The 27,849-nt window shown below is 35.6% G+C and overlaps 2 protein-coding genes across 12 annotated transcripts in view; both read left to right on the top strand.

Moving 5' to 3' along the window:
• Positions 1-27,849, top strand: part of LOC131682841 (cytoplasmic phosphatidylinositol transfer protein 1) — a 550,652-nt gene that overhangs the window by 26,098 nt on the left and 496,705 nt on the right. The window lies entirely within an intron of this gene.
• LOC131682838 (uncharacterized) lies at positions 511-4,401 on the top strand. The gene is made up of 4 exons (XM_058964611.1): positions 511-3,022; positions 3,090-3,471; positions 3,619-4,059; positions 4,118-4,401. Exons 1-4 carry the CDS (start codon positions 2,639-2,641, stop codon positions 4,240-4,242), a joined length of 1,332 nt encoding a protein of 443 aa, XP_058820594.1. The 5' UTR covers positions 511-2,638; the 3' UTR covers positions 4,243-4,401.

The raw sequence follows: 27,849 nt of genomic DNA, 5'->3' as shown, positions 1-27,849 counted from the left end.
CTGAAAAGTGATCAAATGAAAATCTAGGGTTCTGGCAATTTGTTAAAACAGGGGGTGCTCCCATGGTCCGAGGGGTGGTTCAATTGACGCAAAAATTTGGGTTTTTATATATTAACCGTAGATGAAAAATTTCTCCAAATTTAGTTCAAATCCGTGAAGGTCGATTTCAAGTTTGCATCTTTTTTGATCACTTCGCGCGGAATAACCGATTCTTTAACTTGAATAAATTTCAAATGCAGTTACGAAAAAAATATTGACCTTTCATTTTGTATGGCTGGTGGATGCAAAGTTTGAGCAATATAAACTTATCGACTAGTTTTCTCCTAATATCGTGACATTCATTCATACTCCATAATTTATAAATATTGATTTTGAATGACATCACCAAAGTAGCCAACTGCAAAGTTCATTTTGTAGTGTCAAACTGGTGACCAGGTGGAGAAATTAGATTTTTCATCAACCGGCATAACCCCACAAAATGAACCGGATGAACTTGGTTTAACAATTCTCGGTGGTTTGTTTACATGGAAATTACATGAGTTCGAATGTAACAGATGAGCATCCGTTGCACTCGCACTCACGTAACTGACAAAGTAAACAAACCACCGAGAATTGTCAAATATGAACATCATTCATTATGAGTTCATTCGTGTCGTTATCTTGTAGAACTCAGAGAGTTCAACGGGGTGCAGTTGCGTTGCCAGAAAAGTTTTATTTCCCAGATTAAATTTTAGAAAGCTCGGTAACCGCCCGATACCATTCAGGAACCTCTGTTTAAGGCGTACCAGTATGATGCGGCTTAACCGATGAGGTGTATCCACATTTGGTGGTGGAATCAAAATAAAATTGGCAACGCTAGCAAAATAGAAACACAAATGAACACTCCGAATGAACCTATTTTCAATTGACATTTTGACGAGTTCTGATTCGAGCCAATAATAAGGGCCCTTTGAAATGGCACTGACAAAGTCAGTTCTACAAGATGACGACACGAATTAACTTACGACGAATGAACTTCATGTTTGACAATTCTCGGTGGTTTATTTACTACGTCAGTTGCGCGAGTTCGAGTGTAACGGATGTTCATTTGTTGTATTAAAACTCACATACCGTAAAACGGGGGAACATTGATCAATTTTTAAAACAAGTGCATACTGGTACCAATAGATGGAAAACGTCCAAATTGTTTGGTAATTTATTTCATTTTACTATAAAAATAAAATAAATTTGTTGTAAATTTTCATTCGTTGTTTTCGGGGTAACGAAATAACGCTCCAAATGTTGTGTAAATTCCATATCTGCAGGGGATTTTATGGCCCGATATTGGGTCGTCTCGTAAGAAAACAGAATTCCCTGGAAGGATAGACCGACTTTTATCGAACTTTTTCGGAAAAATAGTCCAGCAAGAAAAATCTCGGATATTTTTAATAAATTATTGGACAAAAATATTTTCGGTTTCTAAAAAAGTGATCAGTTCAGTTAAAGTTGTTTGATTTCATTAATATACACGGAAATGTACAGATTGGAACGATGCATGAAAGTTGAATCATTTTCAATTTGAATTTGTTTTCATAAAAAGTACATTAAATGACAAAATAATCGTTGCCGGTAGATGCTGAGCATGTTTAGAATATGGTTTGTATTTTGTTTCGATGATTTTGTTAGAGGGAATCATCTTATCGTACGTTACTGAAAAAAGTCTCATTTGATCAAACTTACCCCTGTGGTCAAAGATACCCCGTTTTACGGTAACTCACATGTAAACAAGCCATTGAGATTTATTATAAGATGTTCATCCGGTTCATTTTGTTTATGTTTGTTGGTGTAAAGCCTATTAACTTGCACCACTTGTTGTCACTCTTCTTACATAAACTCTAATAAATATGTTTATTTTGAAGGGGAAACGAAAGTAGAATGATTCGCTTCACAAATAATGCAAAAGCGCATGCTGGATATAGTTTTTTTTAACATTTAGTTAAATTTTTACAGTTTAAAAGTTATTTTTTCCTCGAATGGTTATATTCAACCGAGAGAATTAAATATTAAATATCATTTGGATAGAGATTAAGAATTGACTGCAGCGGAACCCATGAATTTGTAGAGGTGTGATCATTTGTCGATATTTTAATATTTTTTTGTTTGTTACATCAAGTATGACAGTTGTAGTCTCGAAACGTCATGAAATAACCTAAAATAAGCTTGACACAACTTTTTTCTCCAAAAGATTAACTAACGAGCTGTCAAAGTTAACTTTCGCGCTGTCAAATTTAACCATTCTCCAGAGTAGGGTTATTTAACAAATAACTTTTAAAGCGCCAGATTTAAAACAAAAGTTAAAAATGGTTCACAGCCTAAATATATTAGCTCGGAATCAAAACGTCCTTATTGGTAGGGATTTACTGTAATGAAAATTTTAGACGACCGCCATTCATAGAAACAACTATGGACATTTCTCATATCAATGAACGTTGCCAGATATACTCATTTATCGGAATTGATACCGGTTTTCGTGCTAAATACTGATATACCAATGAAGCTTATAAATATACCGATTGTTTGTTTTTTATGCCGATAAATACCAATTTTTATATAATTGTACTTCCTTTAATTGAAAATAGATAATTATTATCACTTAAACATGCATCTGTTTGAAAAGTGTCCTCATCTTTCTCAATTAAATGATCCAAAAATTGATTCAGGAAACTGTCGGATTTCTATCGGACTTCCGACTCAAGAACAACAATCGTTTCCGAAATTGCTTAAGTTCGGCGAATTTCTATTTCATACCGATGATAACCGATTTTTTATTTATATTAATACTTTCCCATATTATATAAAACCTTCTGACAACAATGGAACATTTCAATCGTCATTGTCTCGCGTGAAGCTCGTGAATGAGAAAATTTTTTTGCAGTGCGTTAAAATGGTCCGTAAACGCGTTAATGCATCAAAAAAACGCGTGCTTCAAGTATCCAACGAGAGGAACTCGGAGTTTATACTGAATGATCTATCAGAATTAAAGGTGAGTCAATACAAGAATCAATCTGATTTCTCAAAATCATAACCTCTCCCTATATCTTTTTCCTTAGAAATCGACTAGATCCGGCGAGTTGAGTTGCGAGCCGGACACCAAAAAACTGGCACTTGTGGAAATAATCGATAACAATGCTCAGTCCGAGAGTGCAACTTCCGAAAATCATGGATTTACAAAACCGAGGTCCATTCGTAAATTGGCACCGATTGTTAAAGTTCCACAGCAACCAATAACAGGAAAAATTGAGCCGGAAGAGGCACCACAAGCTGGGCCAAGCCGATCTCGAGATTCAAAGGTCGGACGCGTTATTGCTGACGATTTTGAAGATAATTCTGGCGATTCAGATATCGAAAACGATCTGTATGGTTTTGATGATGACGAGTTGGAGGCAACCGAGTTCGGTTTGACTTCTTGCCAGGAAAAGATCGTTGATTCAGGTAAATAGTTTATCAAGATTACACCACTAATGAGAAACATTATTATGTATAGCTTGAAAATTCAAACAAGCAAAGTTTCACTAGGATTTTAATTGCGAAATGCTTCATTGGAAAAATAATACTTATCTCTTTCATGCTATTATTCAGAATGCTTGGCGGAGGAAATGGCAAAACTAAAGGCTGAAAATGCTGAATTACGAAAGCATAACATGTTTTTGAAAAAACGAAAGAGCAATCTCGAACGGTCCCACGCCGCAATGCAGCAGGCCTTGCTGTCGAAACTTTTGCCTGTAACTCATAAACCTTTTGAAAATATAGAAGTATTCCCAGGTTGTCCAAGCGCCGACAAAATATCGAAGATGTCTGTAGTTGCAAAGGACAGTGACTATATCTTTGTCAAGCTTCTCACGTATGCAATCTGGCCTGAGGGATTCGCAGGGAGATCCGTGACAGGACGCACATCGAACAATCCAAAAGGACGTCATAAAAAAAACCTTCAATCTATTGCTGATGGCCAATCGAAGGCTGAAAATAGCACAGTCCCTGTGCGTACAGCACTGGAAAAAAACAAAGTAAAATTTGTCAATGGTAATGTATTAATATATACATATTTCAAAACTCTACAACTTTAATTGTTTATTTTTAGATTGTTTAATTGAAAGACGTCTCTTGTTGCATGACAATGCATTGAAGGCACGTGAAGTAGCTTCAAAATGCAATCGATTAATGCAGACTGTCATCAGTAACTTCAACCGATATAACTCGTCGTAGATTAATTTGGACTATCGAGATAGTTGATCCATTGCTGTATTTGAATTTGAATTTAACGTTGGATTTTCTGATTTCCTTATAAAACTTAATGTATACGTATGTATTAACAGTCTAGCTTTTCTTACTTATTCGAAAGCCTATTACAACATAACGCCCAGCCAAGCCATCTGTGATTCCGAACGAAATTCGGATGGTTTGTCAGAGCATTATGGGAATGAATATATACTTTTGAAATTTTGTTTTCAATATATCAATCTGAAAGCAAATCTACATCAGAATATGCTAGTGAAATTTTGTTTTCACAAGTGTATTTTAAAGCAAATCAATAACTGATTATGTTGTTGCAGTTTTGTTTTCATTACGTTGACAAAACATCAAATTGAATACTTGGCTTGTTATCAACATATAAAATTCTACATCAAATTAAGTTTTCTATTAGCTCTCACTGATAGCAGAAATAGTTTTCTGTTTGATGTCAAAGGACATTTTTTCTGCTCTCGATTTTGATCTTTTAACCGTTAAAACGACCAAAACGATAGCAACCTGAGTAAGCATTATCTGCAAACATCACAACATCAAGTTTAGTTTTCAATTTGATATCAGACTTTGCTCGGGAATCCATTGAAATAAGCCAAACATTATTTCGATAAAACGAATTTTGTATTTCATTTTTCTATCTACAATCGCTAGAAATAATCACCGAACACTTCCAAGTTGTCTGGAAGGAACTTGATAACTTATCAGTGCCAAAATGTTCATATGTGCGAACCTTCTGACTGCAATTTTTCTAACTTATAACCATCGGATCAATCTGAAATATATCGGAAAATGAAAAGCGAAATAAATAACTCCAAGCAACGGCGTAACCAAGAGAAGGTTTTGGGGTTTAACAACTTACCGCCCACCCGCCCCCCCACCGCACCCAAAAAATATTGGATTGAAGTTGAAAATTTATTGATGCTGACTGATTTAATTCAATATTACAATAACAATTATCTGATCCGTACATTGATAACCTGTTGTTGTAAACATCATGAGGACTTTTGATAAATTATCGGAATGGGGTTCTGATATGTAACTGATCTATTGGTCTTGATTTCACAGTTGTCCAGTGGCGTAGCCAGGGGGGGGGGGGGGGGTTGGGGGTTAACCCCCCCCCCCCCCCAAACCAAAATTAATTGGATTGAAAAAAAAATTGATGCTGACGAATTTAATTTAATATTCCACAAAATATTTTTGGAAAAATATTCTCTGATCACTACATTGAGAACTGTGTTTAAAGCGTCATGAGAACTTTTGGAAAATTGTGGGAAGGGGATCTTGTAACTTATCTCTTAGCCAAAATCCCATAGTTGTCAAATTACTTCAATGTAAAATAAAATAACTGTCTGAATTATTATGAGCTCATTTTTGGAAAGATGCTTCAAAATATGGATTAGAGACAATTTTTCGAATGGGAATCTAAATTTGAATAGGTTGATTGCATATTTTTTTCCCCCAATTCGTTTATTTGATAAGGCAGGTTTGCGTTAGCTTAAAGGTGCCAATTTTGTTTTGTTTTACATTTTAAATTACTTAAAACTAGGGGATTACATATTGATTAGCTATACATATACACAAGGGGTAATATAATTTTCGTAAGATTAGGGGGTCATTTAGTTTTTATGGCAATATGGTTTGACATTTTTAGCAATGAGATTATTGGAGCAAATAATGTTTAACTAAGGGGGAAAATTTATACGACTATCTTAAAAGTAGAAATAATTAGAGGGCGTGATTAAATTTTGTAAAGATTCGGAGACATTAATTAGAGTTATTTTATGTGGTAGTAGAGTTGGGCATTTTCAACGAGATCATATAATATAATAGTTAAAACTAGAAAAGGCAAGAAGAGCTAAATGCTTCATGAAGATATTTGGGGGGGGGGGGGGTGGGGGGGAAGGGGTGTTACTTCTGTGTATAAGAGTCAGGGGAAGTAGGGTGGACAAACATGGCAGGGGGAGAACATTATTTCAGTTGCAGACTTCGGGAGATCAACGGATGGATTACAGAATCAGGGTGGCCTTCATCAGGAAGAATCATGTACTGGGACGCCGGGTGGTCGTTCTCAAGATGGCAGGGGTTTCTCCAGACGATTTCGTAGTGCGGCTCAGATGTTGATCGGTTACATTTCGAGTTGTGCGTGTGATGTTCGTGCTTTAGGTCCCGTGTTTGTTGGCTCATTTGACACGGATGTTTTGTGTCGCCTTGGAGTCGCATCAAACCATCGTGGGTGTATGGTGCAGGTGGAAGAGAGCGTTTCTGAGAATGATAAGGAAAAAGGGGCAGTTAAAGTTGGATATTGATGGTTTTTATGAAGGTGTATACTGCCGTTCTACGCATAATTGTCCCATGTTGCTTTTTGGTCATTTTCACTTTTTTTAATCAAACAGTCCTTTTTGATGTATATTTTCAGAAAACACATCCAATTCATAAAGTTTGTTCGAAGACTTCGTGAAAAAATACCAAGTCTGTTTGTCCCATTGTTGATATTCTACGCATAATTGTCCCACTAACAAAAATCCCAAAAAGTGCGCAATAAAAAAATAATTACGTAGCGTTTAGTTAAGAAGTTCATTACGCTAGATGTCGGGCACTGAAAAAATTGATGGAAAAATACAGGATCATTAAAAAAGAGATGGCAGTGGCAATATTAATTACAGTAGTGAGAACAATCCTGTAACGCTCTTCATTACTATCGTCGCTTGCATAACATGGCGAACGCATCTAGGATAATGAGCCTATTTTCGCAATGTTTCTATTATCACGCTACCCATTTGAAGCCGTTGGTTAGTGCAGCGTTTGCTATCTTTGTTCAACAAATTGGATCAAATGGTAGGGCGACAATTGGAGCACTCGACTGGAACTTTAGTTGCGATCAAACACTAGCATTTCATCGTTTTTAGGCCATTTGTGTTATTAGATTGGTTCTTAAGAACGAAGCAAGGTTGTGAATGCCAAATTAATGCACTCCATCGAGTGTAGGCAGAGTAATTAATAATCTTGTGAGGTACCCTTCTAAATAGAGTAAAAATAGGTACTTTACCCTATTTCCAATTTTGATGAAGTAACAAATCTCCCGAGTAACAGAAAAACTCACGACATACACTTTTGTAAAAAAATGAGTTATGGGCATCATTTACATAGATCGTTATGGGACTGATATGCGTAGAACTTTCCGGTTTCCGCTCGATTTCTCGGCATAACAGTCCCACTTAACATTTTTCTTAAAAACTAACGTTAATTGAATCTCTATAATAAAAAACTGGGCTGATTATATTGAAAACGATTGCCATGAACGTAATTTTGGACAATAAAGCTTTATTTGTTACACCGTATCCCTCCAGATGGCTAATACAATTTTCATCTTCAATCGCGTTTTTCTCAGTTGCCAGTTTTGCAACATGGGACAATTGGGCGTAGAACGGCAGTATATAAGGGACATATAGAGGACATCGCGGCTTGCCAACACATCTCGAACCGGGACGTTGGGTGGTCTTCCTCGGGCCCGCAGGGTATCCATTAGCCGAAACCTGGCGGAACTGTACTCGGTGCACGCCCAGACTATGTGCTCTATATCGTGATAACCGTCGCCACAAGCGCAGATACCACTCTCCACGAGCCCAATACGTCGGAGATGTGCATCCAGCGTGTAATGGTTCGCCATGAGTCGGGACATCACACGAATGAAGTCACGACCCACATCCATCCCCTTGAACCAAGGTTTCGTCGATACCTTAGGGACTATCGAATGTAGCCACCTTCCTAGCTCCCCATTGCTCCACGAGGTTTGCCAACTTTCGAGGGTTCTCTGATGAGTAATACTGAAAAATTCGTGGAAGCAAATTGGTCTTTCAAAAACGTCACCTTCAATGGCACCCACCTTAGCTAAGGAGTCCGCCTTCTCATTGCCCGGAATGGAGCAATGAGAAGGGACCCACACCAAGGTAATCTGGAAAGATTTGTCAGATAAAGCACTCAGTAGCTCCCGTATTTTCCCCAAAAAATACGAGCAATGCTTTCCATGTTTCATCGAGCGAATAGCGTCAATAGAACTCAGACTATCCGAGACGATGAAGTAATGGTCTGCGGGTAATGTGTCAATGACTCCAAGGGTATACTGAATAGCAGCTAGTTCTGCGGCGTAGACTGAAGCAGGGTCACTGAGTTTGTAGGAGGCGGTGAACTTTTGATTGAAAATACCGAAGCCAGTGGACCCTTCGAGGTTTGATCCGTCAGTATAAAACATCTTAGAACAGTCGACTTCTCGGAATTTATTATAAAAAATATTTGGAACCACTTGTGGGCGTATGTGGTCCGGAATTCCAATAATCTCATCTTTCATGGATGTGTCGAAGAAAACAGTAGATTCAGAAGTATTTATGAAATGCACACGGTTGGGATTGTAAGAAGAAGGATTAATATTTTGCGCCATGTAGTCAAAGTACAGGGACATAAAACGGGTCTGAGAATTGAGCTCAACAAGCCTTTTGAAATTTTCAATCACCAACGGGTTCAAGATATCGCATCGAATGAGCAATCGATATGAGAGTTCCCAAAATCGATTTTTCAGCGGGAGAACGCCCGACAGGACTTCGAGACTCATCGTATGGGTCGACTGCATGCACACTAAGGCGATACGCAAACAACAATACTGAATTCTTTCGAGTTTGATGAAATGTATGTTCGCGGCGGATCGAAAGCAGAAGCATCCGTATTCCAGTACCGACAGTATCGTTGTTTGATACAACCTAATTAGGTCTCCTGGGTGGGCACCCCACCACGTTCCGGTTATTGTACGAAGAAAGTTGATCCTTTGTTGGCATTTCTGTTTCAGATACCGAATATGGCATCCCCAAGTACCTTTCGAGTCGAACCAGACCCCTAGATATTTTGCTGTGAAGACCTGAGCTATAGTTTGACCCATTAATAGAAGCTGTAGTTGTGCTGGTTCACGCTTCCTAGAAAATACAACTAGCTCAGTTTTCTCCGTGGAGAATTCGATACCCAGCTTAATAGCCCATGCAGACAAATTGTCCAAGGTATTCTGTAATGGTCCTTGTAGATCGACAGCTTTGGGTCCCGTAACAGACACTACGCCATCGTCTGCAAGTTGTCTTAACGTGCAGGAATTGTCAAGACATTCATCAATGTCGTTGACGTAGAAATTGTATAACAGGGGGCTTAGACATGTGCCCTGGGGAAGGCCCATGTAGCTAAATCGTGATGTCGATAAGTCACCATGCGAAAAATGCATGTGCTTTTCCGACAACAAGTTTAGTAAAAAGTTGTTTAAAGTCGCTGAAAGACCATGCTGGTGCAGCTTCTCTGAAAGAATGTTGATAGAAACTGAATCAAAAGCCCCCTTTATATCTAGGAACACTGATGCCATCTGCTCTTTACTAGCATAGGCCATTTGAATTTCGGTTGAGAGCAACGCAAGACAATCGTTCGTCCCTTTGCCTTTGCGAAAGCCAAACTGTGTATCTGACAGTAAGCCATTTGCTTCGACCCAATTGTCGAGGCGGGATAGGATCATTTTCTCGAACAACTTCCGGATACAAGATAGCATTGCGATCGGTCGATACGAATTGTGGTCGGAGGCTGGTTTTCCTGGTTTTTGGATGGCGATGACCTTCACTTGCCTCCTATCGTGTGGGACAATGTTAGCCTCAAGAAACTTATTAAATAATTTCAACAAGCGTCTCTTGGCAGAGTCTGGCAGATTCTTTAACAAGTTGAATTTGATTCTGTCTGGCTCTGGAGCTTTATTGTTACACGACAAGAGAGCGAGTGAGAACTCCACCATCGAAAAAGGTGTTTCGTTCGCGTTATCGTGACGGGACGCGGCGCGGTAGATCTTCTGTGCCGGGGCGGAATCCGGACAAACCTTCTTGGCGAAATCGAATATCCAACGGTTTGAATATTCCACGCTCTCATTAGTACTGTTTCGATTTCGCATACGTCGGGCTGTTCCCCAAAGAGTGCTCATCGATGTTTCTCTCGTTAATCCGTCGACGAACCGGCGCCAATAACCGCGTTTTTTGGCTTTCATCAAACTCTTCATTCGCTTGTCTAACGTCGCGTACTGTCGAAAACTAGCGGGTAACCCGTCGTTCCGGAAGGTCTTAAACGCGGCGGCCTTCTCTGCGTACACGTCTGAGCACTCTTTATCCCACCAGGGATTGGGAGAACGTTTTTGTATGTTCGCGCCGGGTACTGGCTTAGTCTGAGCTTGATTCGCGCTGTCGAGAATCAAGCCAGCCAAAAAGCTGTACTCTTCCTCCGGAGGAAGTTCTTGAGTAGATTCGATGTTGTCGGATATCGCGGCAGCATAGCTCTTCCAATTGATATTTCGTGTGAGGTCATACGAAATATTGATTATTTCGAATGGCCTTGAGCCGTTATTGATTGAGACTACGATCGGCAGATGGTCGCTACCGTGGGGATCAGGGATTACCTTCCACGCGCATTCTAACTTTAGCGAGGTCGAGCAAAGGGATAAATCTAATGCGCTTGGGCGCGCTGGTGGGGGAGGAATCCGTGTCATTTCACCCGTGTTTAGAATTGTCATGTTGAAGTTGTCGCAAATATTGTGAATTAAAGAGGAACGGTTATCATCATAAAGGCAACCCCATTCCGTACCGTGAGAGTTAAAGTCGCCTAAAACTAGTCGCGGTGCAGGCAGGGATTCTATGATGTCATGTAGCCGGCGATGCCCAATCGCGGTGTTGGGGGGAATATATATATATATGGAAGCTATGCAAAGATCTTTGCCTTTGGTTGTTACTTGACAAGCGACAACTTCAATACCTGTTATCGAGGGAAGGTTAATTCTGTAGAAGGAATAGCGCTTTTTGATCCCCAAAAGCACTCCTCCATAGGGGGTGTCTCGATCCAGGCGAATAATATTAAAGTCGTGGAAGTTGAGATCTATGTCGGAAGTTAACCAAGTTTCACATAATGCAAATGCATCGCAACTCAAATTATTTATTAAAATTTTGAAGGAATCGATTTTCGGGATGATACTTCTGCAATTCCACTGTAGAACAGTGATCAAATCCATGACCTCGTTCGATGAGTTAGCCATCGAAGGATACAATCGCTGAAAGGAGGGGCCATTTAGCAGTCAACTGCTTCAAAATTGTTCTTACTGTAGGGAGAAAAGCTAACATAAGACTTTTAATAGGATCAGTTATATTGAAAGTTTTTATTATCCAGTCCACAATGTCCGAGAGTTTGATAATTCCAGTGCCGCGATTATTCTCGAACTGAAACAGAGGAACACTTGGGATTTTTGATGTTCCGGGAAGTGCTGGGAACTCCTTCTCTGAGTTTAATCCTCCGAGACCAGGAGCTAATTGCTTCGGTTTGGTTGCAACTCTTCCAATAGATGTGACTTTCGGAGTCCCGTCAAGGGATACCTTCTGGCCTTTACAACGAACTTTAGGAGAGGAAATGTTCCTCCTCTTCCTATAACTTCTAGGCGCCCTAGTAGATGTTCCCTCTTGTGGGTCATCAGCCTCGCCCTCGTTAGGAGGCAAGTGAGCATAGATGTTTGTTGAGGTTGGTGGTGTAGCTTTCTTTAGCATTTCTGCGAATGAACGTTCGGATCGTCCCGCAAGGGAACGTTTTAGTTTATCCCCGCGTAGTTTGTACGCGGGACATGCCGAGATATCATGCAGATTCTCTGCACAGTAAGGACACTTCTCAGCATTCCTACTGCACGAATCATCTAGATGATTCTCCCCGCATTTTCCACAGCGGGCCTTATTGCTACAATGGGTGGCTGTGTGACCCAATTGTTTACACTTTGTGCAATTCATGACCCGCGGCACAAACAGACGCACAGGCAGACGAACCTTGTGCAAGAGGACGTAATTTGGCAAAGCGGTACCAGCGAAGGTCAACCGATAAGAGTTTGATTGGGGGTACGTTTTTGAACCATCCCCCGCAACTACTACTGAGTGCAAACGCTTGCACTCGAGTATTTTCACTGGCTGAAGTATGCGGTCTCTAAAACGGCCAACCCCGTACTGCAGCAGATCCTCGCATGTCAAACTGTCATCGGTGACAACGCCTTCAGACTGTACTTTTACAGCTGGAATATACACGTGATAGTCCTTCGTAAAGTGCTCGCAGCAAGCAATATCGTTTGCCTGCTTTGAGTTAGTCAGCACGACCCTCAGCCTGTCTGAGCGGACCTTTTTTATTTCGGTCACAGCCGAGAACCGTTCCGTCAGGTCTTTTGAAATCTGTAATAGATTCAGCGATTTTGTTTTGGGCCGAAAGAAGACCACAAAGGGACCGGTCGAGAGCTCTGGATATTGTTTGGGTCGGGGGAGAGCCTTAGGAGTCGACTCGATCTCCATTTGGCCATCCGGGGAGGAAGCCATCGACACCGTCAATGCACGGGGTCAGCACCCGCGCAGACGGGAAAAAGCCGTAAATGTATCAAAAAGGTAGATTTCACTTATCTGTATACTCGTTTCCCACGACGCACCAGTCCAGCTTAAATAGCTGGTTATTGTTCAATCCTCGCTTTACGAACAAAAGGTTGAGGAATGTGGCCTAACGGTTAACACACGCACAAAAGAATAAAAGTCCAAATCTCGAAGTGGCAGAGAATGGCAAAATAACCTTGAACGCGGATTACTGCACTGTTCTTTTTCCAACAGACCGAAAACAAAACACTTCTATCTCGATCGAGCGATGCGTAGAGACTCAGGTTGATTGCATATAAAACATAAGCTTGTTTACCGAAAACTTACATACATTTCAACATTTGCTGAAAATGTATTTTTTTAGATTGTGTAGAGTTTAGACAACAATTCAATATGGTTAACAACAAGAATAACATTTCAGAAACTAGTTGAAAGCTGATGTAATTTTGTCTCTAGCAGGTCAGGATCGGTTTTATGAGCATTGGATTTTTGTTGTATTATCAACTATATGAATAGCCTCTTAGCAGGATGCAATGAATGGCGTACTAAAATTTTGTGTGCTACGTACTAGTACTGCAAGTTGTGAGGTTGACTAATGAAGAAAAGTAAAATTAATGCTCGATAAATTTTTAACGGTCACGATCACATTCATTCGAAACTACCAAATTGCGATGTTAAATAACATTGAAGAATTTCAAAACGTAAAACTGTTCATCTGCTGATAGAATAATTTTGACGGTTAATCCTCCTGGAAGTAATTATAGACAAGAATTACTCTTCAACCAAGTTTGGGTCGAGACTTAATGTCTCCAGCAAAGTTTTCGAAAGTGCTATTTCAAACAACTTTGTCAAAGACATAAATATCCCACATATTCAGAGTATTGAAATATAGTAGTAGAAAACCTTTACAACAAGCTATTCTGAAATTACTGTATTTGATAAATCTCTTCTGCGGTAATTAAATAATAAATTCACATTGCGTTCAAGGTGCCTTTGAAGCTTACAAAAAATAAGGGAACTGGATTTAAAACAAATCATTCCCAGATATTAAAAGGACTCAAAAACACAAAGAGTGATTCCATTTTCAGGAGCTAGCATCAATTCGGCACTAGATGAGATGAAGTCGAAGCGCAAGTTTCAGTTCCATCCATCCATAATTTAGTTATAGGTTTTGTGTTCTCAACTCGCAATGATTGTTTCAAACAATTTTATCCGTAGCGCAGAAAAAAATAGTTTTCACCTAAATTTTTCTTCACTAAGAAGAAATATAGCAGGCCCAGTCCATTTAAATCCCTATATATTGAATTCATGTAGCCTTCATATTTTCAACAAAATTGTTTGAAATTACATTATCAAAAACTTTGCTGAAGGCACCATGTCTCTTAATATTTTTGAAAAATTAATTCACCATAATTACCTCTATGAGAGTTAATCACTAAAATTTCTATATCAAAGCAGGCGCTGTTTTATGTTGATAACTTCCCGAAGTTGTCAAACCTTCAAAGTCAAGGATTATTATATTAGGTGATCTTGAACGTTGAAAATTTTTTAGATCATTTATCCCACTTTAAAAGATCCCAATTTTTGACTTCATTGACATATTATACAAGAAAATAATCTATAGAGGTATGAAAACTGTTCCATGTTGATCCTTCTTGTTTGTAGACTGGAATGACATCTGTTAGACTACCTATGTTTTTGAGTTTTCAATAATTTATGAAACTCATATTAAATTTTAGCATTTTTTCAAAAAATTTGCGATTTTAATCAAAACACCCCCAAATCAAATTTCTGGCTACGCCACTGCAGTTGTCTAATAGCATCAATATCAAATTTCTGCCTGAAAACATTCCAATAGAAAATTCCAGAGTTCTGTAATCAATCATAATCCTCAGATTTCTTTTCAAATTGAGCTTGCTTTTGTAGAGACGTACTGTAATAAGGGTCTTTATATAATAGGAAGCGAAGTTAAAATTGATTTAATGTCTATGAAACAAAGAACTGCTCACAAAAAAAATGCATAACTTTCAACATTTGCTAAAAATGTTTTTGCCTTTCTCATTCACTCTAAAATTCGTCAATCTAATCCCGACCCGGAGGGCCGAGTGTCATATGCCAATCTACTCAGTTTGTCGAGATCGAACAATGTCTGTGTCTGTATGTATGTGAGTATGTAGAAAAAAATGTGACTTCTGTTTCTCAGAGATGGCTGGACCAATTTGCCCAAAGTTAGTTTCAAATGAAGGGTACAACCTTCCCATCGGCTGCTATTGATTTTTTTTATTGATTGGACTTCCGGTTCCGGAGTTACGAGTTGAAGAGTGCAATCACACCGCAAATTCCCATATAAACTGAAATGAAAAATTTTCAAAATCAAATTTGTATTTTTGAAGCCAAATGACTTTAAAATGCATGAAACATTGAGATTTGATGTAAACTCGAAAATGTTTGACAAAAATTGACTTTTTTGGACTTTGGTACATTTTTGCCTTTCTCATATAGAAAGGTTATGCAATGACTCTAAAAATCCGGCCCGGAGGGAGTATGCAGTGAGGGGTTGCTACTTTAAAATTAAAACTAGTTTAAAATTTCTTAACAAGTTGAAAATTTTCGGCAGGACCCGGACCACGCGGATCTTTCTCCGTGATCCGCCGCTGGTTTCAAGCGATGTTTCAGTATCACATAGTATCTCAAGATCGTGGTTGTAGATTCAGTGTATGTATGTGCAAATCGTACTGAACATGTAATATTCATTTCCACCATTGTATTGAACATAACCAGCTATGGAAACGTAGTCTGGACAAATGAGAAAAGCGCGATTGCACCACTAGGTGAATTAAAACAGGTTTTTATTTTTGGAATACGTCGAGTTGAGACGAAAACGTAATATAATTAATAACGAGGATAACACTTTCCGAATGTAGAGAGAAATTTATGAAAAATGACGATTTCCATTCGACTCTAGCAGTTCCTGATCGATTTTGATGAGCATTTGATTTTTGTTGTATGACCAATTATATGTATAGGTCAAATGTTCAAAAACAGTAATTTAAGGTCAAGATAGCATCATTTTGAAACCGCCAATTTCGGAGGTTTAGTATCTTCGATGAGTTGTACAAACGTTAAACAGCGCATCATTTGATAAAATTATTTTGACGGTATATCGTCCAAGAAGTATTTATGGTGAATTTTCTCATGAATGAATTCATGACTACAATGAAGTCTCAACAAATTCGATAAAGACACGAACTCCGTTACTATTTTTTGAAAAATTAATTCTGCATGATTTTAAAACTTCAAAAAATAAGGTTTCGGAATTATGCCGTTTGGACAGTAAGATCGATTTTCACCAAACCACCACCAAACCGAATTTCTGGCTACGTGACTTCAAGTAAGTAGAAACAAAATCGTTCTACACTCGTTCACAAGAAACTTCTTCGAATGCTGATTATCTATTATAATACATTGAAACCCCGATTTTATCAGCCAAATATGAACATGTGTTTGATGGGCTCTAGCAGACGAACAAGACTGAATTCGGGTAAATCCTTTCTTGAGCATGTTTTCCTTATCATGAAGATGGAAATATGCAAAAATAAAAAGTTCATCATAATCAGAAATAGTTATCACACTACGTCAAGGGACGGGAAGAATATTTTAACAGCTTCAGTTTCTTATAAAATTGCCCGATTTAGTCAATGTCCCCATTTTGTCAGCCTAAAATACACCATGTGACTGATAAAAATGGGTCTTTATTGTATGTATTATTCACTATGTTTCACATTAATAGGAACATTTCATTTTGGGGATTTTTTATTGCATCGAACTACAACAATTTTTAGGTAGTTTTCAAGGAATTATTTTATAGACTTCTTCCAAAATTTGGCGAACCTATTCCAATTCGTATACCAATTAATTGGTATACTTAAGGGTTTATATGTTGCAGATAGAGAAAATACTGAAATTTTCAGCTGTTTTCCTACACAATATTACGAAAGCTTATTAAACAATTTTTCCTAATAACTTTGTTAAAAATTATAAACTATTTGAAATTTTTAATTTCTTTAATTAGTTTATTTTTTTATTTAACCGTGATTTTTTAATAAATAGTGATCATCGCTTCACAACGTAGTCTATTTTTCATAGCTTGCGGTGAGCACGATTTCTCGAATTGCTGAACTGAATGTTATGGAATAGAAATTAATTTTGACATTAAAAATGTCTTACTGCACTATCTGGGGCTAGGTGTCATTCTAAAATCGAAACTATCTCCCATGTAACGAAACTATGTAAGGTTTGCACGCTTATAACTCCGATATTACTAGATGGATTTTAATCATTCATACACCAACCGATTCAGAAACACCTAACTTAAATATTGGTAATAATTTAATATCTCCCCAATAAAATTAGACTTTTGGAAGTTGGTGAAATTAAAAAGTTCACGATAAACGGGAAAATTACCATTCGTGAGGCAGATTTCTCAAACACAGCCGCCATTAGAGGGTAGGTTAGTGGCTCAATCAAACACGAAAAGTCATAAATAGAAGCGACGCATGTCCGTTTAAATCAGTTGTTGCTCTTATCCCATACGAGCAACATCGTCTCCGGGCGATGCAATAAGCGCTATCGATTTTCGGCAACGTTGGCATTTGCACACACTCGCACCTAAGTGACTAAACCATACACGGTTAGTTTATAAATAGAGGTGACGCGTACACGTTTGAATCAGTTTTTGTTTTTATGTTAAACGGGTAAGATCATGGCTGCAACGTCTGGACGCTACACTAAGCGGTAGACGCTATGCATTTTCGGCAGCGGTGGCCGTGTGCGGATTTTTCGGGTACCAGCACGGTGTCACAGAATGATTTGCAAAGAGTGAGCTGGGTGGTTTGGATTTAATTCAATACGGCGACTTATGTGTGTGCTTGAGAGTGCTGCGTTGAAAAAAAAATATTTTTATGCATGCGTGTGCGTTATAACTTGTTAATCCATGTTTACGGCGCTTTGTAGCTGCGTAGGGTAAAGAGCCTATTGGCTTTCATATTTCGGTTATATGTTTTTTATCAGTAAGGCATCTGACAACGTGCTTCTGTAGTTATTGCACTGTTCAGCAGCGTAGTATTTTATATATACACACTCAGATTTTTTTACGCGGTTTTTTGACATTAAAAATGTCTTACTCCACTATCTGGGGCTAGGTGTCATTCTAAAATCTAAACTATCTCCCATGTAACGAAACTATGTAAGGTTTTCACGCTTATAACTCCGATATTACTAGATGGATTTTAATCATTCATACACCAACCTATTCAGAAACACCTAACTTAAGTATTGGTAATAATTTAATATCTCCCCAATTAAAGTAGACTTTTAAAAATTGGTAAAATTAAAAAGTTCACGAAAAACGGGAAAATTACCATTCGTGAGGCAGATTTCTCAGACACAGCCGTCATTAGAGGGTAGGTTAGTGGCTCAATCACACACGAAAAGGCATAAATAGAAGCAACGCATGTCCGTTTAAATCAGTTGTTGCTCTTATCCCATACGAGCAACATCTTCTCCGGGCGATGCAATAAGCGCTATCGATTTTCGGCAACGTTGGCATTCGCATCGCACACACTCGCACCTAAGTGACTAAACCATATACGGTTAGTTTATAAATAGAGGTGACGCGTACACGTTTGAATCAGTTTTTGTTTTTATGTCAAACGGGTAAGATCATGGCTGCAACGTCTGGACGCTACACTAAGCGGTAGACGCTATGCATTTTCGGCAGCGGTGGCCGTGTGCGGATTTTTCGGGTACCAGCACGGTGTCAGAATGATTTGCAAAGTGGGTGGGTGGGGTGGTTTGGATTTAATTCAATACGGTGTGTGCTGCTTAAGAGTGTTTCGTTTGAAAAAAATATATTTATTTTTATGTGTGCGTTGTAACTTGTTAATCCATGTTTCATATTTCGGTTATATGTTTTTATGAGTAAGGCATCTGACAACGTGCTTCTGTAGTTTTTGCACTGTTCAGCAGCGTAGTATTTTATATAGGAGAGTACACTCAGGTTTTTTTACGCGGATTTTTAAATTTACGCGGTTTTCATTAACGCGTTTTTTTTTAAATTTACGCGGTTTTCATTTACACGGCCTGTATCCCCTGCGTGAAAAATCTGAGTGTAATTGCATCGGAAACAATCACATTCCCAGCAGAACTTTTGGTTTGCTAATTTCAAACACTTTTGTTTCGTACTGCACAAAACGGAAAATTTTAAAACAGAACTTACCGTCCCAGCAGCAGTTTAAGCGGGTGTTCTTTTTCGATTAAAATTCAAGCCATGTCTTAAGCGTTACTGGACTTAAATTTTTTTTCCCATTTTATGCAGTCAGAGTATCTGTCCTGTCCTATGTATTTAAAACACAGTTCTAATCGCGTTTTAAAGTATATAACAAACTAGCCAATACCCATCGCGCGTTGCTGCGACACTCTGCGAAATAGGAGGAAAACACAATTTGTTCCAAAGCGCCATCTGGCGGGCAGATAATCTTCAACTAATAGCACACAAACACGCCCCATACCAAATAGCTACTGTGTGCATATTTTTACGGAAATCGGTTAAGCCGTTTGGGAGTCTATAAATCATATACATACAAACATTGACTTTTATATATATATATATATATATATATATATATATATATATATATATATATATATATATATATATATATATATATATATATATATATATATATATATATATATATATATATATATATATATATATATATATATATATATATATATATATATATAAAAGTCAATGTTTGTATGTATATGATTTATAGACTCCCAAACGGCTTAACCGATTTCCGTAAAAATATGCACACAGTAGCTATTTGGTATGGGGCGTGTTTGTGTGCTATTAGTTGAAGATTATCTGCCCGCCAGATGGCGCTTTGGAACAAATTGTGTTTTCCTCCTATTTCGCAGAGTGTCGCAGCAACGCGCGATGGGTATTGGCTAGTTTGTTATATACTTTAAAACGCGATTAGAACTGTGTTTTAAATACATAGGACAGGACAGATACTCTGACTGCATAAAATGGGAAAAAAATTTTAAGTCCAGTAACGCTTAAGACATGGCTTGAATTTTAATCGAAAAAGAACACCCGCTTAAACTGCTGCTGGGACGGTAAGTTCTGTTTTAAAATTTTCCGTTTTGTGCAGTACGAAACAAAAGTGTTTGAAATTAGAAAACAAAAAGTTCTGCTGGGAATGTGATTGTTTCCGATGCAATTACACTCAGATTTTTCACGCAGGGGATACAGGCCGTGTAAATGAAAACCGCGTAAATTTAAAAAAAAACGCGTTAATGAAAACCGCGTAAATTTAAAAATCCGCGTAAAAAAACCTGAGTGTACTCTCCTATATAAAATACTACGCTGCTGAACAGTGCAAAAACTACAGAAGCACGTTGTCAGATGCCTTACTCATAAAAACATATAACCGAAATATGAAACATGGATTAACAAGTTACAACGCACACATAAAAATAAATATATTTTTTTCAAACGAGACACTCTTAAGCAGCACACACCGTATTGAATTAAATCCAAACCACCCCACCCACCCACTTTGCAAATCATTCTGACACCGTGCTGGTACCCGAAAAATCCGCACACGGCCACCGTTGCCGAAAATGCATAGCGTCTACCGCTTAGTGTAGCGTCCAGACGTTGCAGCCATGATCTTACCCGTTTGACATAAAAACAAAAACTGATTCAAACGTGTACGCGTTTTTACGGAAATCGGTTAAGCCGTTTGGGAGTCTATAAATCATATACATACAAACATTGACTTTTATATATATATATATATATATATATATATATATATATATATATATATATATATATATATATATATATATATATATATATATATATATATATATATATATATATATATATATATATATATATATATATATATATATATATATATATATATATATATATATATATATATATATATATATATATATATATATATATATATATATATATATATATATATATATATATATATATATATATATATATATATATATATATATATATATATATATATATATATATATATATATATATATATATATATATATATATATATATATATATATATATATATATATATACAGGGTGTTTGGTTCATGGTTAAGAATCTCTCGGAGGGTGATAGACTGCCATATTTGGAGAAAAAAATTGTTCTACACATACCATCAAATCTCAACCGTTACAGAGTTATTGAACTTTTTGTGTAAAAAACTTATTTGTTTTAAAATACCTCTAACTTTAAAAGTATACTTTGTATTTTAAATGTTTCAGTTCCATTCGAAAGGTGAGAAAATTTCCTATTGAATGGTTTTCTCATATTTTTAAGTAATTAGTTTTAATTACCTTTTAGCTGTAAAGTAGTTAAAAGTTAGAGTTTTTGAGGAGGTTTTTGCTAATTTTCTCGAAATAATGAAGTATGATTATAGCAATATCCATTATCCAAAAGTTGGGTTTTAGGACGATTCATAATTTGTTCTTGGACGTCAGATTTCTATCTCTTCTCATTTCTTTGTAATTTCATTACTATACTTTTCCTGTAACCGACTTGCAAGTGCTTAAAAGACTCTAATCTAAAAAATATGATTTATATCGTTATTTACAAGATTTCATTGGAAAGCTGAGAAAATGTCCTATCAGTGTATGTACAAATATCTTTTAGTTAAGTGTACTAAATGATTTTTTACTAACGAAATAACTCAAAATTTGTGTTTTTGGAGAGTTTTTTAATTATTCTAATTATTAATCAACAAAATTTATCGTTACTATTGTTCATTTGATGCCCCTTAATGTTTTCTATAACTTTTTATTAGACACTTTGTCTATATCTCTTTTCATTTTGCTGCTATTTAATAGTTAATACAGCAAGAGCTCGCCACAAATGTAGTGGGTTCGAAATCGTTATTTTTGCATATGAAACGATGTGATAAAAACGATTTTGCGTCGAAACCAAAAGAGATAATTGAATGGAGTCAAAGAAAGAACTGTAGAACTTGCTGAGATGCATTATTTCCATGATAATAATGGTGTTGTTTATTATTTACTATTTTAAGAAAATTAACGAAAATGCTAATAATAGCACTAACTTTAAAGTAATTTACTTTTAAAAGAATACTAAATTCACTTAACTGAAAGGTATTAATACATTTTTCACTGTAAAATTTTCCTGGCTTTCGAATACAAAGAAAAAAAGTACAATGAGTGCCATAATTTTTCAATTAGAGCTGGTACTAGTGAAAATGAGATAAACATATCCAAGTTGAATAACCCAAAATCATGAAAATAAGAAAAGATAAGTGTATCATGTCAAAGAACGAATTAAGCAGCTCATCAAGACTAACAATCTGAATTATTAAAATGATAAGGTTAACTATTAGGATTTTCAAGAAATGAACGAAAAATCGTTTAAAATTGTTTAATTTTCAATAAATCACTTTGAAAAAGCTACTTAAACTCATTAGCTGAAACATGTGAGGGCATCACTCAATGCAAAATTTTCTCACCTTTCGAATGGAACTAAAACATTTAAAATACAAAGTATACTTTTAAAGTTACTGGTATTTTAAGACAAATAAGTTTTTTACACAAAAAGTTCAATAACTCTGTAACGGTTGAGATTTGATGGTATGTGTAGAACAATTTTTTTCTCCAAATATGGCAGTCTATCACCCCCCGAGAGATTCTTAACCATGAACCAAACACCCTGTATATATATATATATATATATATATATATATATATATATATATATATATATATATATATATATATATATATATATATATATATATATATATATATATATATATATATATATATATATATATATATATATATATATATATATATATATATATATATATATATAGATAGATAAAACGGTTGGGTATACCAATTTAAATTTTAAAATAAATCTGTTTTAAATTATGAAACAAACCGCTGTACTGAAGATATAATTATGTCAGTCTTATTACCACATAAAACACCTATATAACATAAAACGCTGCAGAATTGGTTTAATAATACAATGTTTACACTACATAGTTATAAGACGTTATAATAATTAGCAACAAGAAAAATGTCACCAAGATAGCTTTAAAACCCGTTTTAACTGGTAGTGCGAACGTTGTATAACAATGTAATTTATCAAATAATTTAATTTTTTCCACCACTAATCGATCAAGAAATACTTAAACTTAAGATTGTTTACTTAAGTTCATTAGTACATTAATGAAAATTTAAATGGAAAATGAAGTTTCATATTTCATGGAGAATCTGTATATTTCCGTTGGCGGATGTGGGCTTCCTCATCACAGTTCTCAATATGGAACTTTTCTTTTGAATATATTTTCTGGACAGACCAGCTTATTTTTACTAGATGGATCAGCCAAATAATGCCAATCACCTAGTGAGATACTTGATAAATTGTAATAATAGATTACCGTTAAATGATCTTCAATAAATTATGTTTTAATGGGGAGGGTATATAGCAAATTGTAACATATGAAAACAGGCGAGTGAGCAAGAACGTGAGTCGATATGTGTGATAGATAAAATTCATTTGCACGCTCTTGAAAAAAGCTACATTTTTAATGTCACCGTGGTCGTGTTCTGTACACAACCCTTTAATTTTTAGTATTCTTTACAGATTTAACTCGCCGCGCACATAGCTCTGAATTAGACCCGCTGGTCGATCTAGCGATAGCGATTTCGCTAGATTTTCAGAGCACTGTGCACCCAGTGCATTAACGCAAGTGACGGAAGGTTATCGAAAAGTTTCGTGAAAATGAAAATTCCAGTAATGATGATGATTTTCCTAAACGGTTCGTTTTCGAGAGGTTTTTTATTTGTTCTTTGGCATTAGGACTAGCGATAATAATTCAAATCAAGGACACTACTGGGAAGTCACCTTTAGAAAAAGTCGATGTCGAAGTAAAATTTGGAACTATGCACGCATGCACTTCAGAGATAGCGTGATATCAGGAGCTGCGATTTCATTTAAACGCTTTTTTGTGCAAAGGGCGATACTTACAAATGTAAACATAAGGCTTTTTTCATACATGCGAATGAGGGCTTTGAAACGCAACAAATTAACCTAAAAATTTGGATTCTACGATATTGCTTTCTTAAACTACAGCTACAAATACAACGGGCGAAACTGTATTTTTGTTTGTTTATTTAAAGTTTCGCCCTCCACGCTCCATGCAAACAAACAGGGCAATACTTTTTTTGCTAGCAATTTAGAGGCGAAACTGTTTTTTCGTATTTTTTAGGATTATCAAGCTGATACCAGCTGTAAATAGTAACAATGATCGCTATTGAAAAAACCCGGACGAAATCGGTGGTGTAGAACGGTAGTTATTGTAAAAAAACGTAAGGGCGATACTTCAATGCTGATAGGTGGAACGAAAAAGTAAACAATCGCCAAAGGGGCGATACTGTCAATTTGTTCATTTCAATAGCAAAAACAAATTTTAATTTAATAATTTCAAATACTTTATGAAGTTTTGGGTTTCGATCACTGAATCATGCAATCTAGGATGTAAAAAAAACACAATAGTTCTCATGGGCGAATGACCTAGCGGTTAAAACCCCAAAATAAACAATACAATACAATACAATACAATACAATACAATACAATACAATACAATATAATACAATACAATACAATACAATACAATACAATACAATACAATACAATACAATACAATACAATACAATACAATACAATACAATACAATACAATACAATACAATACAATACAATACAATACAATACAATACAATACAATACAATACAATACAATACAATACAATACAATACAATACAATACAATACAATACAATACAATACAATACAATACAATACAATACAATACAATACAATACAATACAATACAATACAATACAATACAATACAATACAATACAATACAATACAATACAATACAATACAATACAATACAATACAATACAATACAATACAATACAATACAATACAATACAATACAATACAATACAATACAATACAATACAATACAATACAATACAATACAATACAATACAATACAATACAATACAATACAATACAATACAATACAATACAATACAATACAATACAATACAATACAATACAATACAATACAATACAATACAATACAATACAATACAATACAATACAATACAATACAATACAATACAATACAATACAATACAATACAATACAATACAATACAATACAATACAATACAATACAATACAATACAATACAATACAATACAATACAATACAATACAATACAATACAATACAATACAATACAATACAATACAGTACAATACAATACAATACAATACAATGCAATACAATACAATACAATAGTTCTTAAATAGGAAATAAAACCAAATCTGGAAATATTCACTGTTGATTTTCTTTGAATGGTATCACTGCTAGTATCGCCCTTTTCAAGAAAAAGCGTTGATTTCTTAGTTCTCAGTCGCGTTGGAAATTTGAGTAAAGTATAAACTTCAAATCGATTCAAAACAAATTTCGATTTTTTTTGGCTCAGTACAATATATAACTCCTTTAGGAAAATTCAATTTTTCCACCACAATTTAGATATTTTATTAACAGAGCATTAGCAATAATTCGTTTGTATGTCTATTTTATGGGACATTTTTTCGCTTTCCCATTGATTTGGTTTGATATTTCTAGCACCGATGTTGTCCTATGCTGATTTGAGCGATTCTCTGAGTCCTGCTACTATCCCATTATCAAAAACATCGCGAAGCATCAAGTTCTAAATGTTCTCAATCGATATAATATCCGAAGAGAGTGATAAGAGTTATAAGAAATGTCTCATCACACTGTTAGATGGATTAAAAACGTTTTTATTTGTTGTTTTTGTTGTCTAGAACGAAAATTCATAAATTTTTCTAGAACAGGTCAACCCCAGAAATTCGTTTTATGATTTTCGCTACAATTAGCGCATTTGAAACTTTTTGTGTTTTTTTTCGCCGGACAAGTATCTTTCGTGTGCGATTTATCACCACAGATCATACATTTGGAATCCAAATGACAATTTTTGTGCCGTGCCCAAAGCCTTGACATCTACGACACTGGGTCAGATTTTGAATTCTGCCCCCATGTCGTCTATAATGTTCCCACTTTACTCGCACGTGGAACATAAAACGTGCTTTTCAAATACTTTCAAATTATTAACCTCATTACGGTTAAAATGAATTAAATAAAGCTCCTGGATAATTCCAGAGCGTACTGGCGTGTTATCGCCGCTAGCCTTTCTCTTCATAAGAATAACTTGTGAAGGAGAAAAGCCAAGTAAATTTTTCAATTCGTTGGATATTTCATGCAAACTTGTAGCACTTTCAAGACAGCCTTGAATGGTCTAGCTGTCTTGAAATCATATGAATAAAATTTATATAACTTCTCTGTAAGATACAGAAGTAGTCGTTGGGGCTAACCTGTTTGGCATAAAGTCATTCGGCATAACGTCGTTTGGCATAAGAAAAAAATGATAGTAGGTCATTTAGCATAATAGCCATTTGGCATAATGGTCGTTTGGCATAAAATGTATAGTATATTGAATGCTATTAAGATCGTTTGGCAGAATGGTCTTTAGGCATAAAAGTCGTTTGGTATAACGGCCGTTTGGCATAAGAGCCATTTGGCATAAAGTATGAAAATACCCGTTCAAATTTTTATGGCGTTTTGATTCACTGAAATAAGTACGATTCCAAGAACTGCTCATGTTTGATAGAAGGAATCAACTTCAATGAGACGATAAAAAGAAAACTAAGTAAGTATGGAATTTGTGCATTGAGAATATTTGCATTTAGAACTATGTTGGTCATCTTATATGAAAGTTAAAAAATTTGTGAAATGTCATACATCAAAAAATCTGTGATTGTAATCTGCCAATGATAGGCTAGTTTAACTCTGTGAAAGTTGCGCTTATGGTCCACTGAACGACAGGCCGCTGGTGCTCTAAGACGATTTCACTATATTTTCAGAGCAGCGTGCACTAGCGCTACTACCGAATGGTTAAAACTACAGATCTCATGTCAAAGCAATAAGAGGGAACGAGCGAGAAAGAACCGTTGTATTAAACATTCCATTTACGAATATTTGGATTTTTTAATCAAACTACTATTTATACAATATGATATATATATATATATATATATATATATATATATATATATATATATATATATATATATATATATATATATATATATATATATATATATATATATATATATATATATATATATATATATATATATATATATATATATATATATATATATATATATATATATATATATATATATATATATATATATATATATATATTTATATATATATATATATATATATATATATATATATATATATATATATATATATATATATATATATATATATATATATATATATATATATATATATATATATATATATATATATATATATATATATATATATATATATTATATATATATATATATATATATATATATATATATATATATATATATATATATATATATATATATATATATATATATATATTGTTCTGGCACCACTGCAGCAATCACTATAAATGGGACAGGTGGGCTCCCCCCAAAGACTGCTTCAAAGAACTTCTAGACGTCCGAACAATCTTCCGAACATCCTCAAAGATTATCTCAAACGATGTCGCAGGAACTAGAAGGATTCGACTGTGCAAAATGCGAAAACCCAAATTCAATTGACAACATTGTGCAGTGCGATGCATGTCTGGGTTGGTACCACATGGGCTGCGCGAATGTCTCACCAGGAGTTGAGAATCCGTGGTACTGTACAACTTGTCCACCGTTAGCTTCCAAACCTATGAAGCCAGGTTGGAAAAAAGCCGTTTCAAGTGGTCGGACCCTTATATCTACGGAGGAGTTGAGTACTGCCAACTCGAAGAAGGACGGTAAGGTCAGCAATAGCAGGAGAAAAGGAGAACCATT

The sequence above is a fragment of the Topomyia yanbarensis genome, chromosome 2 (genome assembly GCF_030247195.1).
Source record: "Topomyia yanbarensis strain Yona2022 chromosome 2, ASM3024719v1, whole genome shotgun sequence".
Taxonomy (NCBI): domain Eukaryota; kingdom Metazoa; phylum Arthropoda; class Insecta; order Diptera; family Culicidae; genus Topomyia; species Topomyia yanbarensis.
The sequence above is the reverse complement of the archived record's forward strand: the minus strand, read 5'-3'. Positions and strand labels throughout refer to the sequence as shown.